We start from the raw sequence: 17,359 nt of genomic DNA, 5'->3' as shown, positions 1-17,359 counted from the left end.
GTTGGCTAACTTTTAATGTGTTAGCTAAGGGAATGTTATTACTAACATTGGAAATGTGTTAGTGTTGAACATTTTTCAAAAATTATATAATAATATTATGTCACCTTTTTACATTTAACCTGTCCTGTTCAATTAAAACTCTTAACAATCATTAAATGATAAGAAGATAATGCATACAGTTTGTAATTTTAAAATTAAAGAAGTTCTCTTTGTACACAGTAAAAAAAAAAAAAAAAAAAGAAGTTCCTGCCCTCATGAAGCCTACATTTTTGTGGGGAAGCAGGCATTAAATAAGTTTCTTTGTTTAAGTAAATAACAGAATTTCAGGTAGTGTAGGTGCTATGAAGAAAGATTAAGCAGGCTATAGTGTGCGAATTAGTTGGGGAGATGGGTGTTTTAGATAGAGTGGTCAGGGAAGGTTTTGCTCACTGAGTGGGTGATATTTAGTAGACCTGAAGGATGAGAAGGGTGAGCCCTGGGAAGATCTGGGAGAAGGGTGTTCCAGGCAGAGGAAAGAATAAAAGTGCAATGTCTCTGAAGCAAGAGCAAACTTGATGTGGTCAAGGAATAGCAGGAAGGCCAGCAGACCCAAGAGAACTGAACGAGAAGAGTAGTGGGAGATGAGGTTATAGATAAGCAGGAGCCAGATTACCTTTCAGACCATGTTAAGGAGTGTGGATTTTATTCTACATGTAATGCAAATCCTCTGGGAAGTTTTGAGTCTTTGGACATGATTTGATTTAAAAATTAAAAAGCTCCTTCGTGTTATTCAGGATTATGGTTTATAGGAAAGCAAGTAGGGAAGCAGGAAGACCAGTTAGAAGGTCATTGCATTGTCAAGAGCTGATGGCAGCATGGATAGGGTGATGGGAGGAGAGGTAATGCAAAGTGGGTGTTAGTTTTTTGTTGTTGTTGTTTTTGGGTTTTAAAAATTTATTTATTTTTGGCTGGGTTGGGTCTTCGTTGCTGTGCGCGGGTTTTCTCTAGTTGCAGCGAGCAGGGGCTACTCTTCGTTGCGGTGTGCGGGCTTCTCATTGCAGTGGCTTCTCTTGTTGTGGAGCACGGGCTCTAGGCACACGGGCTTCAGTAGTTGTGGCATGCAGGATCTATAGTTGTGGCTCGTGGGCTCAGTAGTTGTGGCTCGCGGGCTCTAGAGCGCAGGCTCAGTAGTTGTGGCGCACAGGCTTAGTTGCTCTGTGGCATGTGGGATCTTCCTGGACCAGGGCTCGAACCCGTGTCCTCTGCATTGGCAGGCGGATTCTTAACCACTGCACCACCAGGGAAACCCGGGTGTTAGTTTTTTAAGGTATGGCTTTCTGATGGATTGGATATGGGATTTGAGGGAAAGAGATGAATCAAGGAGGATGCTTAGTTTTGGGGCCTGGGCAATTGTAGAAATGGTAACATTTATCAAGATGGGAAAGACTCTACAGGGAGCATGTTGTGAGGAGAAAGTTATCAAGACATGTTAATTTTGAGATGCTTCTAAAGATATCCAAGTGAAGATGTCAGTTAAGCAGGTAGATATAGGAATGTGGAGATCAAGAAAGAAGCTAGGTATGAGGATATAAATTGTCCAGAGTAGAGGACATAATTGAAGTTATATGGTCAGATTACATCTGAGTGTAAATATAGAACAAGGCCTAAAACTTTCCAACATTCAGGGGTCAGCAGTAGGAAGCAGAGCCAGCAAAAGAGACTTGAAGGAGTGGCCAGTAAGGCAAGAGGAATACCAGGATGGCTTGGTGTCCTGAAATACAAGTGAAAAAGAAGTGCTTCAAGGAGGGAGTGATGTCTTGTGTTGAATGCTGAGTGCTGCTGGACTGGGCCATGACTGCTGGATTTAGGAATGTGGAGGCTACTGGTGATCTTGATGTGCTGTTTCTTGGAACAATGGAGACAAAAAGCATGAATGTTAAATGAGTGTGTTAAAGAGAGTACCAGTCAACCAGACACTCAGCTTTCAAGGGCTCTTCTATACCTTCAGCATTTATCAAGACAGTTTTTCATTTGAAAGACAGTTCTTTTCCTAAGTGAAGCTTTGATGTTATGTGTAAAGTTAACAAAATGTTCTCTATTTGCTACAGAGGAGTAAATGCTGTAACAGCCTGCATAGAGAAGTAGTAGAGTATAGTGGACCAGAGCATGGGCTTTGGAAACAAGATAAGGCCTTGGTTGAATCCCAGCTCTGCTACTTTCTAGCTATGTGATTTTAAGCAGGAACTTCAGTAATTTATCTGTAAAATGGAAATACTGTCAGCCTCTTAGTGTGGATATGAAGATTAAATGAAATATAAAACATCTAGGGGACTTCCCTGGTGGTGCAGTAGTTGAGAATCCGCCTGCTAATGCAGGGGACACGGGTTCAATCCCTGGTCCAGGAAGATCGCACATGCCGCGGAGCAACTAAGTCCGTGCGCCACAACTACTGAGCCTGTGCTCTAGAGTCTGTGAGCCACAACTACTGAGCCTGTGTGCTGCAGCTACTAAAGCCCATGCACCTAGAGCCCATGCTCCACAACGAGAGAAGCCCGCGCACTGCAACGAACAGTGGCCCCTGCTCGCTACAACTAGAGAAAGCCCACGCGCAGCAACGAAGACCCAACATAGCCAAAAATAAATAAAATAAATAAATAAATAAATAAAAACCTATCAGTGGGGGGGGGGGGGAAACATCTAGGATAATGCCTAGAACCAAGTGCCATTATTAACACTAATTTTGTTACAGTGACAAAATTACTAGATTATATGTATTTACAGTTTTCTCTTCCCCTGTTTTCTAAGAAGAATGGTTCCTGAGGAAGATTTCTTAATTTTTCTAAGAAGGTATATTACTTTTCTACTGCTGTGTAACAAATTAGTATAAACTTTTCAGCTTAAAATAACACAGTCTTAAAACACACACGCAATCTTATCATCTTACGGTTTTATGGGTCAGGAATCCAGGAATGGAGTAGCTGGGTTCTCTACTCAGAGTCTCACAAGGCTGAAATCAAGGTGTCAGCCAGAGCCGCAGTCTCTTTGGATGCCTTGGGATCCTCTTTCCACCTCACTGGTTGGCAGAATACATTTCTTTGTGGTTGTAGGACTGAGGTCCCTGTATTCTTTCTTTCTTTTTTTAAAAAATATTTTTTTATTTTTTTATTTTTATTTTTATTTTTGGCTGTGTTGGGTCTTCGTTGCTGCACGTGGGCTTTTCCCTAGTTGCGGTGAGCAGGGGCTACTCTTTGTTGGAGCACGAGGGCTTCTCATTGTGGTGGCTTCTCTTGTTGCAGAGCATGGGTTCTAGGTGCATGGGCTTCAGTAGTTGTGGTACATGGGCTCAGTAGTTGTGGCTCGCAGGCTCTAGAGTACAGGCTCAGTAGTTGTGGCTCACGGGCTTGGTTGCTCCGCGGCATGTGGGATCTTCCCGGACCAGGGATCAAACCCATGTCCCCTGCATTGGCAGGCGGATTCTTAACCACTGCACCACCAGGGAAGTCCCTGTTCCCCGTTTTCTTGCTGACCATGTGGGTAGTAGAGTAAATGAGCTCAGGGGACAAGAGATGTGGGATAATTAGAACTGAGGTTTGGGAGATGATACAGATGTTGGTAATGATATAGTCTGGGCTAATGACCATGTGAGCTGGTAACTGGGGTGAGGTGAAGGAAGAGTTTGTGTGAAGTGAGGTCAGGAACTGAGAGGCCAGGTGTCCATGTACCTGACTTGAAGTTTGAAGTCAACAAAAAGAGCAACAGGAGCCATAGAAAAGAAGATTAGGGACTTCCCTGGTGGTGCAGTGGTTAAGAATCCGCCTGCCAATGCAGGGGACACAGGTTTGAGCCCTGGTCCGGGAATATCCTACATGCCACAGAGCAGCTAAGCCCGTGTGCCACAACTACTGAGCCTGCGCTCTAGGCCCCGCGAGCCACAACTACTGAGCCCACGTGCTACAACTACTGAAGCCTGAGCGCCTAGAGCCCGTGCTCCACAACAAGAGAAGCCACCGCAACGAGAAGCCCTCACACCATAACGAAGAGTAGCCCCTGCTCGCTGCAACTAGAGAAAGCCCGCACACAGCAACTAAGACCCAACACAGCCATAAATAAATAAATAATTGGTTAAAAAAAAAAAAAAGAAAAAAGAAGATTACAGCAAACCAGCTGCTAAAAACTTCAGTGAATGAAAAGGAGTATCAGGGAGACTGTAGATTAACACACAGGGAGAGTAATATAATCTCCTCCAAGGCCTGTGCTTCATATGAGCTGGGGTTTTGAGAAAAGAGGGAAGAGAAAACTTTTCTAGTTGATTTCATCTTATATTCAGATATGATACCTTTAGTTTTGCTCCAGGAGAGCTATACTATTTATATGTCATAATCCTTAACATGTAATCCATTCTATCTAATTAGCATCTTTGTTTTCATTTCTCTTTTCCAATACCCTTATTGAGTTTCTCAAATCTAAATTTCCTAAAAATGGTCCTAACAAAGATTACCATTTAAAATGAGTACTCCCAAGGACTTCCCTGGTGGTCCATGGTAAAGAATCCACCTTCCTTTGGGCTTCCCTGGTGGCGCAGTGGTTGAGAATCTGCCTGCTAATGCAGGGGACACGGGTTCGAGCCCTGGTCTGGGAAGATCCCACATGCCGCGGAGCGGCTGGGCCCGTGAGCCACAATTGCTGAGCCTGCGCGTCTGGAGCCTGTGCCCCGCGACGGGAGGGGCCGCGATAGAGAGGGGCCCGCGCACCGCGATGAAGAGCGGTCCCCGCACCGCGATGAAGAGTGGCCCCCGCTTGCCGCAACTGGAGAAAGCCCTCGCACGAACCGAAGACCCAACACAGCCAAAAATAAATAAATAAATAAATAAATAAATAAATAAGAAAATCCTTAAAAAAAAAAAAAAAAAAAAAAAAAAAGAATCCACCTTCCAATGCAGGGGATGCAGGTTCCGTCCCTGGTCGGGGAACTAAGATCCCACATGCCACGGGGCAACTAAGCCCACGTGCCACAACTACTGAGCTCGCGTGCCCCAACGAGAGAGTCTGCCTGCCACAAACTACAGAGCCCACGTGCTCTGGACCCCGTGCATGTCACAACTAGAGAGAAGCCCGCGCACCACAACTAGAGAGAAACATGCGCACCACAACGAAGAGCCCGCGCTGCAACGAAATCCTGCACGCCTCAACAAAGACCCAGCGTGCTGCAACTAAGATCCAACACAGCAAAAAAAAAAAAATAAAGAAAATAAATCAATAAAATTTTTAAAAAATAAATAAATAAAAAATAAAATGAGTACTCCCAGAACAGTATGGCACTTCCTTAAAAAACTAAAAGTAGAGCTACCATATGATCTGCAGTCCCACTCCTGGGCATATATCTGGAGAAAACCATAATTCGAAAATATACACGCCCCCCCCCAATGTTCATTGCAGCACTATTTACAATAGCCAAGACATGGAAGCAAACTAAATGTCCATCAACAGATGAAAGGATAAAGAACATGTGGTACATATATACAGTGGAATATTACTCAGCCATAAAAAATGAAATAATGCCATTTGCAGCAACATGGATGGACGTAGATATTATCATACTAAGTGAAGTAAGCCAGACGGAGAAAGGCAAATATATGATATTGCTTATATGTAGAAACTAAAAAAAAAAAAAATTATACAAATGAACTTATATACAAAACAGAAATAGACCCACAGACAAAGAAAACAAATTTATGGTTACCAAAGGGGAAGGGCGTGGGGGAGATGGGTAAATTAGGAGCCTGAGATTAACATATACACACTACTATATATAAAATAGGTAACCACAAGACCTACTTTATAGCACAGGGAACTATACTCAATACTATGTCATAACCTCTAAGGGAAAAGAATCTGGAAAAAATGATATATTTGTATGTATCACTGAATCACTGTGCTGTACACCTGAAACCAACACAACATTATAAATCAACTATATTTCAATAAATAAAAAGAATGCTCCCAGACAGTCTAATTTCTTGTAACCATAACTGCAGTTCCTTACCTCTTATTCTCATATCACTTGGCAAGTCAGAAGGCAACTTGAAGATAATGGGCATTAGGGGACTTGAAGGGAGGCAAAGAAGAAGAGAAAATGGCAGGCATAATTTTCCTCATTTTTATAATTTCGCTCTGGAGTAGGCCTGTTTATATACCTCTCTGTGTCTCCAGCTTTCTGTTTTTGCTAGTTCTGACGCTTGCACTCAGCCTATTTACATAAGCCCACTCCATGTTTACAATATTACAATACATTGCTGTCTTTTCTTTTTCTCCAGTTTCCCTCTTCTAAAGAGTTTACATCTCATACAAACCATTCAACAGAAATATCTCTTCTTGTTGCTAGGTTACCTCCTTTAAGTTGAGCCCAGCTACCCCTCCCCATCCTGAACCCCTCCCTCAGCATCCCCATGGCAGCCCTTTCCTCCTCTTGTGCATCAGCATTAGGGGTCCTCTCAATGGCCTATTCGCACTGCTTTTCTGGCTTAAAACCCTCAGGCCTAAGAATACCACCACTTTGATGATTTATTCAACAGCCTAGAGCAGATCATTTGCAGATTTTCCCCTAAATGCAAATTCCTATTGCTTGATGTATATAGGACACGTGGAAATACAGTCAGCATACAGGACGAGCTAAGCTTCCACTGGTGCAGAGAGAAATGGTGAAGGAGCAGTTACCTGTTAACTTTTACTATTACTACCTGTTAAGTTACCCTTTACTATTTCTGTGACTTTGGACAAATCACTTAACCTCTCTTAGCTTCAGTTTATCTATAAAATGAGGTTAATAATACCTAACAAGTGGTTGGGTTTTTTTTGTTTTTTTAAATAAATTTATTTACTTATTTACTTTTTGGCTGCATTGAGTCTTCGTTGCTGTGTGCGGGCTTTCTCTAGTTGCAGCGAGCGGGGGCTACTCTTTGTTGCAGTGTGTTGGCTTCTCATTGCGGTGGCTTCTGTTGTTGCAGAGCACGGGCTCTAGGTGCACGGGCTTCACTAGTTGTGGCATACGGACCCAGTGGTTGTGGCACACGGGCTTAGTTGCTCCATGGCATGTGGGATCTTCCCAGACCAGGGCTCGAACCCGTGTCCCCTGCATTGGCAGGCGGATTCTTAACCACTGCGCCACCAGGGAAGCCCTAAGTGGTTGTTTTAAGGGCTAAATAAAGTAATAATGAATCTAAAGCAACAACAGTGCCTGGCTCTTGGTAAATACTCAGCAAGTGTTACTTTTCCCCATCCCCCTTGTCTGAGCTACCATCTTACCCAACTCTTCAGATGATCTCTAAAGACTTGGTATCATCTTTGCCTTCTTGTTATTCATGCCTTTTATTCAATTAGTAAGTATTTATTATTACTTCCTACAGGAAGTATTACAAGTCAGCACTTCACCTTAGGCTTTACTGACTGTCAATATACAGGTTCTGGTCACTTGAAGTGCAGTTTATTTTAACACGTTCTTTACTAGCCTTCCTAATGCATCAAAGACAGGGTTTTAGAAAAGCTTGTTTTTAGTTGGCTTTTTTTTTTTAATTTATTTATTTATTATTTTTATTTATGGCTGTATTGGGTCTTCGTCTCCGTGCGAGGGCTCCCTCTAGTTGCAGCAAGTGGGGGCCTCTCACTATCTCGGCCTCTTCCGTGGCAGAGCACAGGCTCCAGACGCGCAGGCTCAGCAACTGTGGCTCACGGGCCCAGCCGCTCCGCAGCATGCGGGATCCTCCCAGACCAGGGCCCGAACCCATGTCCCCTGCACCGGCAGGCAGACTCCCAACCACCGCGCCACCAGGGAAGCCCTTAGTTGGCTTTTGAACCCATATTTTACAAGCATTTCTCTCAATTTGTAGTGGCTCTTGCTTGAATTCTCCAATAGATAAAAAGGTCTGTTTAATAAAGATCACTTATTTGGGGCCATAAAGTCCTGTAATGCCTTGTCTAGTTCATTCTGGTTTTTGCATTGTGGATGGCCTGTGTTGCAGCTAAGCTTTTCTCTGTACACAATCTACCCTAACCCATGATTCACCCACACTGGGCCTCTACTTCTCCTAGACAGGACGGCTTACCTAAACCAGTGATCTTGTTTGTTCAAGCCTGATGTAGAGTTCCTCAGCTAGGGCTATGACTGTGGTGTCCTCCAACCCATCTTTCAGCTGACCAATGTGTTACCCTTATTCACCATCCTAAGTAAGTGTAGACTTGATAGGTTCTCTTGGTTTTGAATCCAAGCCTCACTTCAAATTTATATACTTAACCACTCTATCTGCCCGCCTCAGTGTAACATCTGAAACTTCTGCAGACTTGGCAAAGGGTTTTTGAATTGTGTATACTCTAGGTTTCTGCGGCACTGAAACAAGGCCAAGTTACTCCAACTGAGCTCTGTCAAAGATGTCTCTCCCTTATCAAGAAGACCAAGTTTCTAAATGCTTACATTACTGTATCAGAAGAGGTGGCCTTAAAGCAAGCTGAAGAATCAGAGAAAAGATATAAGAAAGGTAAATTACTTTGAATTATACTTAATTGTGACATCCCGAGAGAAAGAGTTTAATTGGTTATAGCAGTCTCCATTTGGCAAGTGGAGCTTTAAACATAAAAAATTCCCTTATTTAAAGAACTGGGGAATTCCCTGGTGGTCCAGTGGTTAGGACTCTGAGCTTTCACTGCTGGCGGCCCAGGTTCAGACCCTGGTTGGGGAGCTAAGATCCCACAAGCCAGCTGGCATGGCCAAAAATTTTAAAATATAAATAAATAAATATATATATATATACACATACATAAATTTTTTTTTAAAAAAAGAACTGGCCATGAGGTATAATAAAAATGAGGCTAACGGGTATAATGTCCAACTATAATAATTTCTAACACAAATTTGATTTCTGAAGACGTATCTTTAGCAAAAACTAGTAGTTAATAACTAGTATTAATGTCTGTATTTTGAACTAGATATTGGGTTGGCCAAAAAGTTCATTTGGCTTTTCCCATAAGATGCTATGAAAAAACCCAAACAAACTTTTTGGCCAACCCAATATTTCTTCTATTCTTTTGGCTTTTTAATGCAGGTCTCTCACTCGGGGATTTAGATGGAATTCCTGTTGCGGTAAAAGACAACTTTAGCACGGCCGGCATTGAGACAACATGTGCATCAAACATGCTGAAAGGTAAAGTTTAACTGACCGGAGCATTGTTTTATAAAAATAGGTATTTTTCAGTTTAAATTAAAGATAAGATACTAAAGCACCAAGATATTCTCAGACTGATTATATCTGCAAAGGAAATAACTTAGGGTAGAATATTACCTTTTTACTATTTGCTCTTTCAGAATGCAAAATTATTCTTCAGGGGTAGGCCTGCTTAATGGATGAATCCTACTTGGAAAGACTTGATAACTGATCACAAACATGCTAAGTGACCTCTAACACCCACTCGTTGGTAACATAGAAATAAGTATAAAGTGGCTGTCATTCCCCCTCTTTTGCAGATGGTATGAGGATTTATTAGCATCTACTGTCTGGTTATTTTTATCTCCTGACTCCTCCATCTATCACTATACTTAGTAGAGTGAAGCTTAGTTTTATCTTTTAAAGTTTAGTAGGTCAAAAAGGAATCATATTTATCAAGATATTTGGATCCAAGGAGGAAAAAGAAATGGAAAAAGCATATTTAGGGTACTACGCACTAAAACTAACATTCTATGAGGTGTATGCCCCAAGTTCCTGTGATAGGTAGACTTGTTAATTGTCTGGGAATATACACTAGAGAGAGGAAATTTTAATTGACAACGAAGATCTATTCCTGCTGGAAATAGATAAAAATTACCATGGTATTGCACATCTGAGAAGAGAAAGTCAAGTACAATGAGCAAAATCATGATTTGTGATTAGTTTCAAATGAATTGGGTACATCTCATTCAATACTTTGTAGTACTGACTGTTAAAGTCAATAGTTTTAGGATGTAAAGACAGAATATATAGACTTTCTTTGGAAAACATGTAGCAATTAGCAGTAGAAAAAGTTAACTTTCAGAAGAAAGTACAACCTACTACTTAAATTAGGAATAATTAACATGTCAATACGAATTGCTTAATTGCAGTTTAAAATTTTGTTTCTTGTATATGATTACATGTTCACTGTTTTCTTTCCTTTTTAAGAGGACAGGGGCAAGGTAGGGGAGGGGATTAAGAGGTACAAACTACTATGTATAAAATAAATAAGGTACAAGAATATATTATACAGCACAGGGAATTTTATAATAAAATTCCAACATTTTATAATAACTTTAAATGGAATATAATCTATAAAATTTTTGAATTACTATGTTGTACACCTGTAATATAACATTGTAAATCAATTATACCTCAATTTTTTTAAAAAAGAAGAAAATAACTGAATTTTTTTCAGGTTATGTACCACCGTATAATGCTACAGTAGTTCAGAAGTTGTTGGATCAGGGAGCTCTACTAATGGGAAAAACAAACTTAGATGAGTTTGCTATGGGGTAAGTAAAATTGAAATTTTCTCTTCTTGTATTTCTTTCATCTGTGTCTTTAATTTCATTAAGTGTAGGTACCTAAAAGTAGTGAGGTGATTTCTTGAGGACTCTAATGCCAGTTTCTCAGACCCTCCATGAGATTATATTCTGCTAATAGGTCATATCTCATTTTAGTTTTTTTTTTTTTTTAATTTTTATTTATTTATTTATTTATTTATGGCTGTGTTGGGTCTTCGTTTCTGTGCGAGGGCTCTCTCTAGTTGTGGCAAGCGGGGGCCACTCTTCATCGCGGTGCGCGGGCCTCTCACCATCGCGGCCTCTCCCGCTGCGGAGCACAGGCTCCAGACGCGCAGGCTCAGCAATTGTGGCTCACGGGCCCAGTTGCTCCGCGGCACGCGGGATCCTCCCAGACCAGGGCTCGAACCCGTATCCCCTGCATTGGCAGGCAGATTCCCAACCACTGCGCCACCCGGGAAGCCCCTCATTTTAGTTTTAATTTGCATTTCCCTGATGACTAGCGATGTTAAACACCATGTGTTTATTTTGCTACTCATATATCTTCAGTGAAGTATCTATTCAAATCTTTTGCCCTTTTTTAAAAGTTGGGTTGTCTTCTTACTGAGTTATAATAGTTTTTTCCATATATTCTGGATTCAGGTCCATTATCAGATAGGTGATTTGCAAATATGTTCTCTGAGTGTCTGGCTTGTCTTTGCATTCTGTGAACATGCCTTTCAAAGAGTGAAAGTTTCTAATTTTGATGAAGTCCAGTTCATCATTTTCTTTAATGACTCATGTTTTTGTCTTTTCAAAGAAATCGTTACCTTTCCCAAGGTCATAAAGGTTTTTTTCCTATGTTTTCTCCTAGAGGTTTTATAGTTTCAGTTCTTAAATTTAAACTTGTGATCCAGTTGAGTTAATTTTTTTGTACATGATATGAAGAAAGCCAGAGTGCATTTTTTTTTTTTTTTTTTTACATATTCTGTCCTGTAGATATGGGACTATTTGTATAAGAATTCAAATTAAATTACTTTGATTCCTTTGTCAAAAATCAGTTGTATATTAAAACCACAATGGGGCTTCCCTGGTGGCGCAGTGGTTAAGAATCCGCCTGCCAATGCAGCGGTCCTGGGTTTGAGCCCTGGTCCGGGAAGATCCCACGTGCCCCGGAGCAGCTAAGCCTGTGCGCCAGAACTACTGAGCCTGCGCTCTAGAGTGTGCAAGCCACAACTACTGAGCCCACGAGCCACAGCTACTGAAGCCTGCGTGCCTAGAGCCTGTGCTCCCCAACAAGAAAAGCCACCGGAATGAGAAGCCCTCTCACAGCAACGAAAAGTAGCCCCCGCTCGCTGCAACTAGAGAAAGCCCGTGTGCAACAACAAAGACCCAACGTAGCCAAAAATAAATTAATTAATTAAAAAAGAAAAATCAGTTGAACACATGTATAGGTTCATTTCTGGATTCTGTTGTTGATCTGTATATCCAGTATCACGCTATCTTGATTATTGTAGCTTTATAGTAAGCCTTGAAATTAGGTAATAAGAGTTCTTCAACTTTGTTGTTCCTCTTCAAAATTATTTTACGTATGCTAGATCCTTTGCGTTTCCATAGAAGGTTTAGAATTGGCTTACTAATTTCTACAGAGAAGCTTGATAGGATTTTGATTGTGGTGGTATTGAATTTATAGATCAAGTTGTAGAAAATTGACATCTTAATATGTGCCTTCTGACCTATGAATTCTGTATATCTTTCCATTTATTTAGAGTTTAATTTTTCTCAGCAATATTTTTATGATTTTCTGTATATAAATCTTGCACATTTGATCTTATCTCCAAGTATTTCATATTTTTTTAATGTTATAGAAAATGGTGTTTTCTTTTCAATTTCTAATTGTTTAACATTGTTCATATATAGAAATGTAATTGACTTTTTTATTCTATTTTTATTTTTAAAAAATTGTTTTGGCTTCCCCATGCGGCATGTGGGATCCTAGTTCCCCGACCAGGGGTGGAACCCTTGCCCCTTGCAGTGGAAGTGCAGAGTCCTAACCACTGGACCACTGGGGAATTCGCCTCTTAAAACTTCTGATTAACAGAGGAATTCCTTCAAAAGACTACTTGTTAACTGTTTGGATGTTTTGTGACACTCTTCAACTGGAAGACCTTAATTTACGAAGGAAATCATCCTAAGCTGAATTAGATGATCAATTGGGATAAAAATTTTCTTTTCTTAGCAGACTAGTTTTTTCCTACTTTCTACCACAAATGCTGTTACTTCCCATCCTTCACCTCCTCAACTGTCTAATTAAAGAAAGGTACATCTAAGCAGGCTTCCTACCTTTTCTAATTCAAGTTATAGTGGATTATACAGTGTCAGAAGCAAATAATACAATCAGGAGATGAAAATTTTACATAAAATGAATTGTATTAAGATATCTTGCTTCACTTCTTCATCTCAGATCTGGAAGCACAGATGGCATATTTGGACCGGTTAAAAACCCTTGGAGTTATTCAAAACAATATAGAGAAAAGAGGAAGCAGAAGTCTCATGGTGAGAATGAGGATTCAGATTGGCTGATAACTGGAGGAAGCTCAGGAGGGAGCGCGGCGGCTGTGTCAGCGTTCACGTGCTTTGCGTAAGATGTTTTTTTCTATCTGTACTTTAAAAACCCAACCTAACCTAATACAAATAGTCATAAACCACACACAAAATTCAACAATAGAGTCGTTCATACCTTGGTATTTTTATTTCCCTTTATTGAGCTATTTGTGCTCAATGGTGTATCAAAATTATATCTTAAATACACTCAGCTTTATGGTACACTTATGTGTATTCTATACATTTAACTTCAATTTAAGACAGCATTTAAACTCTTCCTCTACAGTATATGGTCCTCTTAAAAACATGATTTTACAGAATAAAGCAGTTAGCTTAAATAGACTTCATTGAATTTCATTTTTAAATAATTTATCTGGGTATCTGCTCACTGATTGTACAGATATTTAGAGACTAACATACCTTGGCTTTAGTCGAGTGCTACTGAACTAAATTGTTAGCTATGGTTTATCCTTCAGCTAAATCTGACTTTAAAAAAAAAGGAAGGAAAGAAAGAAGAGAGGGAGGGAGGGAGGAAGAAAATGCTCCTAATATGTATCAATAGAATACATTAAATAGTGTTTTTCTAAACCTACAACTAAAAATGTATATTAGTACATAAAGTTTTTTCAAATTTGTAGGGAGGTGGTTTGTTCAACTGTCATACTTTGTATTTGGAAAGAATCCATCAATCATGCTTTGTCTTAAGTCCCATTTGTAAAGCATTTCTTAACCATCTAAAGAAGAGTAAATAAATATTGCTGTTATTATACTTATTTTATTGGTCTCAATTTAACCAAATAGAATGTTTTCTTTAGCAGTACTATATGTATTTTATCTTTCCTTAATTATCCACTGAAAAACTAAGCTCTTTCTGAGGCATTGCAATCAATAAATTATTTATATTTTTTAGAGCTATGGAGATTTAGATTCTACAGGTTTTTAAGTTTCCCTGAAATCTTGTTAACAAGTAAAACCATTTCATTTTATCTCTGTGGAATTTTATAGCACCACATTAATATTAATGAGAGTTCTGACAAGCAAGGATTGCAAGATTAGGGGCTTTTTTCTATCCTCCTCACCCCACTTAGTGTTCATCTTTCTGAATGTGCTTTGAGAAGATGGCATTTTGACACATAATTCCTATGGAAATGTCGGTTTTACTTTTACCCAGCCATCAAGGAATCCTAATAAGAAAATGTGTCCTTTTAGAAATTGTGAAAGCAGCAGTCTGATTTTGTGGCTCAAGTGGACTTGGTAAGAAAGACAATCTAATTTGCATTTTCTGTAGAGCACAAGGGCCATGTGACACATAGAAGCCTTGTTCAGTCCAAAGCTTCACTCTGGGTGTACTCAAGAGAGGCACAGACCCAAAGTAACTCCAGGTTGAATGGGTCCCAAACCGTCAGGTGTTCTGATTTGTTTTCCCCCCTATTGATTTGTTTCTTTTATAATAGTTTTTAAAACAGGAAGATTCTAGGAGTATTGATACTATGCAACCACTAAAAAGAATGATTTAGAGCGCTATGTGGTGACATGGGAAGAAATACAAAATACACTGTTAAGTGGAAAACAAGTTGCAGAACAGTATGTATAGTATGACCTTATTTCTGTTAAAAGTAATAATTACACATAACAAGTTGCAGAACAGTATGTATAGTATGCCTTATTTCTGTTAAAAATAATAATTACATATGTATATATGTTAGTTGCATGGAAGTGTCTGGATAAATATATATAAAAAGTGATAACAGGATTATTATGGGGGCAGTGATTTTAAGAGAAATCTCACTTTATAGATCATATAGTTATAAAATACTTTAATTTTTACAGTAGACATTACACTTTTCTAATCAGAAAAACCTTTTTTCCTGAAATAGTTAAAATTTTTAAATTTTTAATTGTGGTAAAATATACATAACAAAATTTCTCATCTTAACTATTTTTAAGTGTACAATTCTGTAGTGTTAAGTACATCCACATTATCACACAGCCAGTCTCCAGAACTGGTTTCATTTGCAAAACTTAAACTCTGTACCACTTAAACAATAGCCTCCCATTTGCCCTCCCCCCACCTCTCCAGCCCCTGGCCACCCCTCTTTTACTTTCTGTCTCTGTGAATTTGACCACTCTAGGTACCTCATATAAGTGAAATTGTGCAGTATTTGTGCTTTTATGACTCATTTATTTCACTTAGCATAATGTCCTCAAGGTTTCTTTTTTAATAAGAAAAACATAGACTATATAGATAACTAAGCAAAGAAATGAACAGACACTTCATAGTTGGGTAATGCAAATACAAATAGATGTGAAGAATTATTCAAAAATGCACATTAGCAAAGCTTTTGGTTATCAAATTAACCAAATTTTAAGAGCTGCTAGTATTCAGTGATGATAATGAAACATAAAAAAATCCGATTCACTACAATTGGGAATATAAATTGGCATAACCTTTCTGACAAGTAATTTGACAGAATATATTAAGAACTTATAATGACAGGTAGACCTTTTGTCCCATTAACTCTACTTCTTGGAAGCTAGCCTAAAATTTAATCAGATATATGGGCAAAGATTTATGTTTAAAGGTGTTTATTACAAAGTACTTGATTGATTGATTGATTGCTGCACTGCATGGCTTGTGGGATCCCCAACCAGGGATCAAACCGAGGCCCTCGGCAGTGAAAGCACAAAGTCCTAACTACTGGACCACCAGGGAATTCCCTACAAGTACTTTATTATGCAGTTATTCTAGTTGGCAACAACATAAGTTGTCATAAATAACTTAAAATACATTTCTAGCCATGATCCTAAATAGGGTAGTAGAATGGCTGTATCTGAATTTCTGGGAGGGGTGTGTTTAGTTTGTAAAAGCATATTATAAAATTGCCATTAAAAGAAGGTATAAGATTTGTATGTGTATAAATTGTACCAATGTTTTCTTAGGTCAGTCTCCCAAGGCAATAGAAATAAAAACAAAAATAAACAAATGGGACCTAATCAAACTTACAAACTTTTGCACAGCAAAGGAAACCATAAAACAAAAAGGCAACCTATGGAATAGGAGAAAATATTTGCAAACAATGCAACCAACAGGGGCTTCATATCCAAAATATATAAACAGCTCATACAGCTCTATATCAAAAAAACAAAAAAACAAACAAACAAAACAAACAAACAAACAAACAACCCAATCAAAAAGTGGGCAGGAGACCTAAACAGACATTTCTCTAAAGAAGACATACAGGTGGCCAATAGGCACATGAAAAGATACTCGACATCACTAATTATTAGAGAAACACAAATCAAAACTACAATGAGGTACCACACCACCTCACACTGGTCAGAATGGCCATCATTAAAAAGTCTACAAATAACAAATGCTGGAGAGGGTGTGGAGAAAAGGGAACCCTCCTACACTGTTGGTAGGAATGTAAGTTGGTGCAGCCACTGTGGAAAACAGTATGGAAGTTTCTCAGAAAACTAAAAATAGAATTACCATAGGATCCAGCAATCCCACTCCTGGGCATATATCCAGACAAAACTATAATTCCAAAAGTTACATGCACCCCTGTGTTCATTGCAACACTATTCACAATAGCCAAGACATGGAAACAACCTAAATGTCCATCAACAGATGAATGGATAAAGAAAATGTGGTACGTGTATACAATGGAATACTACTCAGCCATAAAAAAGAACGAAGTAATGCCATTTGTAGCAACATGGATACAACTAGAGATTATCATACTAAGTGAAGTAAGTCCGAAAGAGAAAGAGAAAGACAAATACCACATGATATCACTTATATGTGGAATCTAAAATATGGCACAAATGAACCTAACTACGAAACAGAAAGACTCACAGACATAGAGAGCAGACTTATGGTTGCCAAGGGGAAGGTGGGGAGGGGAAGGGATCGACTGGGAGTTTGGGGTTAGTAGATGCAAACTATTACATATAGAAAGGATAAACAACAAGGTCCTACTGTAGAGCACAGGGAACTATATCCAATATCCTGGAATAAACCATAATGGAAAAGAATGTAAAAAATAATGTATATATGTGTATAATTGAGTCATTTTGCTGTACAGCAGAAATTAACACAATGTTGTAAATCAACTATACTTCAATTAAAAAAATAAAGAACTTAGAAGAAAGATTTGTATGTATATTGATAGGAGAATGGACTTTAAAATTGGGAATCAGTTGGGAATTGCCAATTGATATGATAGAGTATTATACATATTTAAAATTTTCAGTAAT

General features: G+C 39.1%; 2 protein-coding genes across 4 annotated transcripts in view; one reads left to right on the top strand and one right to left on the bottom strand.

Moving 5' to 3' along the window:
• The window catches only part of RTN4IP1 (reticulon 4 interacting protein 1), a 110,075-nt gene that overhangs the window by 50,624 nt on the left and 42,092 nt on the right, over nucleotides 1-17,359 (bottom strand). The gene's annotated exons all lie outside the window — the stretch shown is intronic.
• The window catches only part of QRSL1 (glutaminyl-tRNA amidotransferase subunit QRSL1), a 32,318-nt gene that overhangs the window by 3,775 nt on the left and 11,184 nt on the right, over nucleotides 1-17,359 (top strand). For 2 of the 3 annotated variants that reach the window (XM_007190645.2, XM_007190646.3), the window contains exons 2-5: nucleotides 8,348-8,507; nucleotides 9,072-9,170; nucleotides 10,411-10,507; nucleotides 12,960-13,136. In XM_007190645.2, the coding sequence (XP_007190707.2) occupies nucleotides 8,348-8,507; nucleotides 9,072-9,170; nucleotides 10,411-10,507; nucleotides 12,960-13,136 (533 nt within the window). The remainder of the gene's footprint in view (nucleotides 1-8,347; nucleotides 8,508-9,071; nucleotides 9,171-10,410; nucleotides 10,508-12,959; nucleotides 13,137-17,359) is intronic. The other variant, XM_057527802.1, reaches the window with a different exon arrangement.

This window comes from Balaenoptera acutorostrata, chromosome 14, assembly GCF_949987535.1.
Source record: "Balaenoptera acutorostrata chromosome 14, mBalAcu1.1, whole genome shotgun sequence".
Taxonomy (NCBI): Eukaryota; Metazoa; Chordata; class Mammalia; order Artiodactyla; family Balaenopteridae; genus Balaenoptera; species Balaenoptera acutorostrata.
The sequence above is the reverse complement of the archived record's forward strand: the minus strand, read 5'-3'. Positions and strand labels throughout refer to the sequence as shown.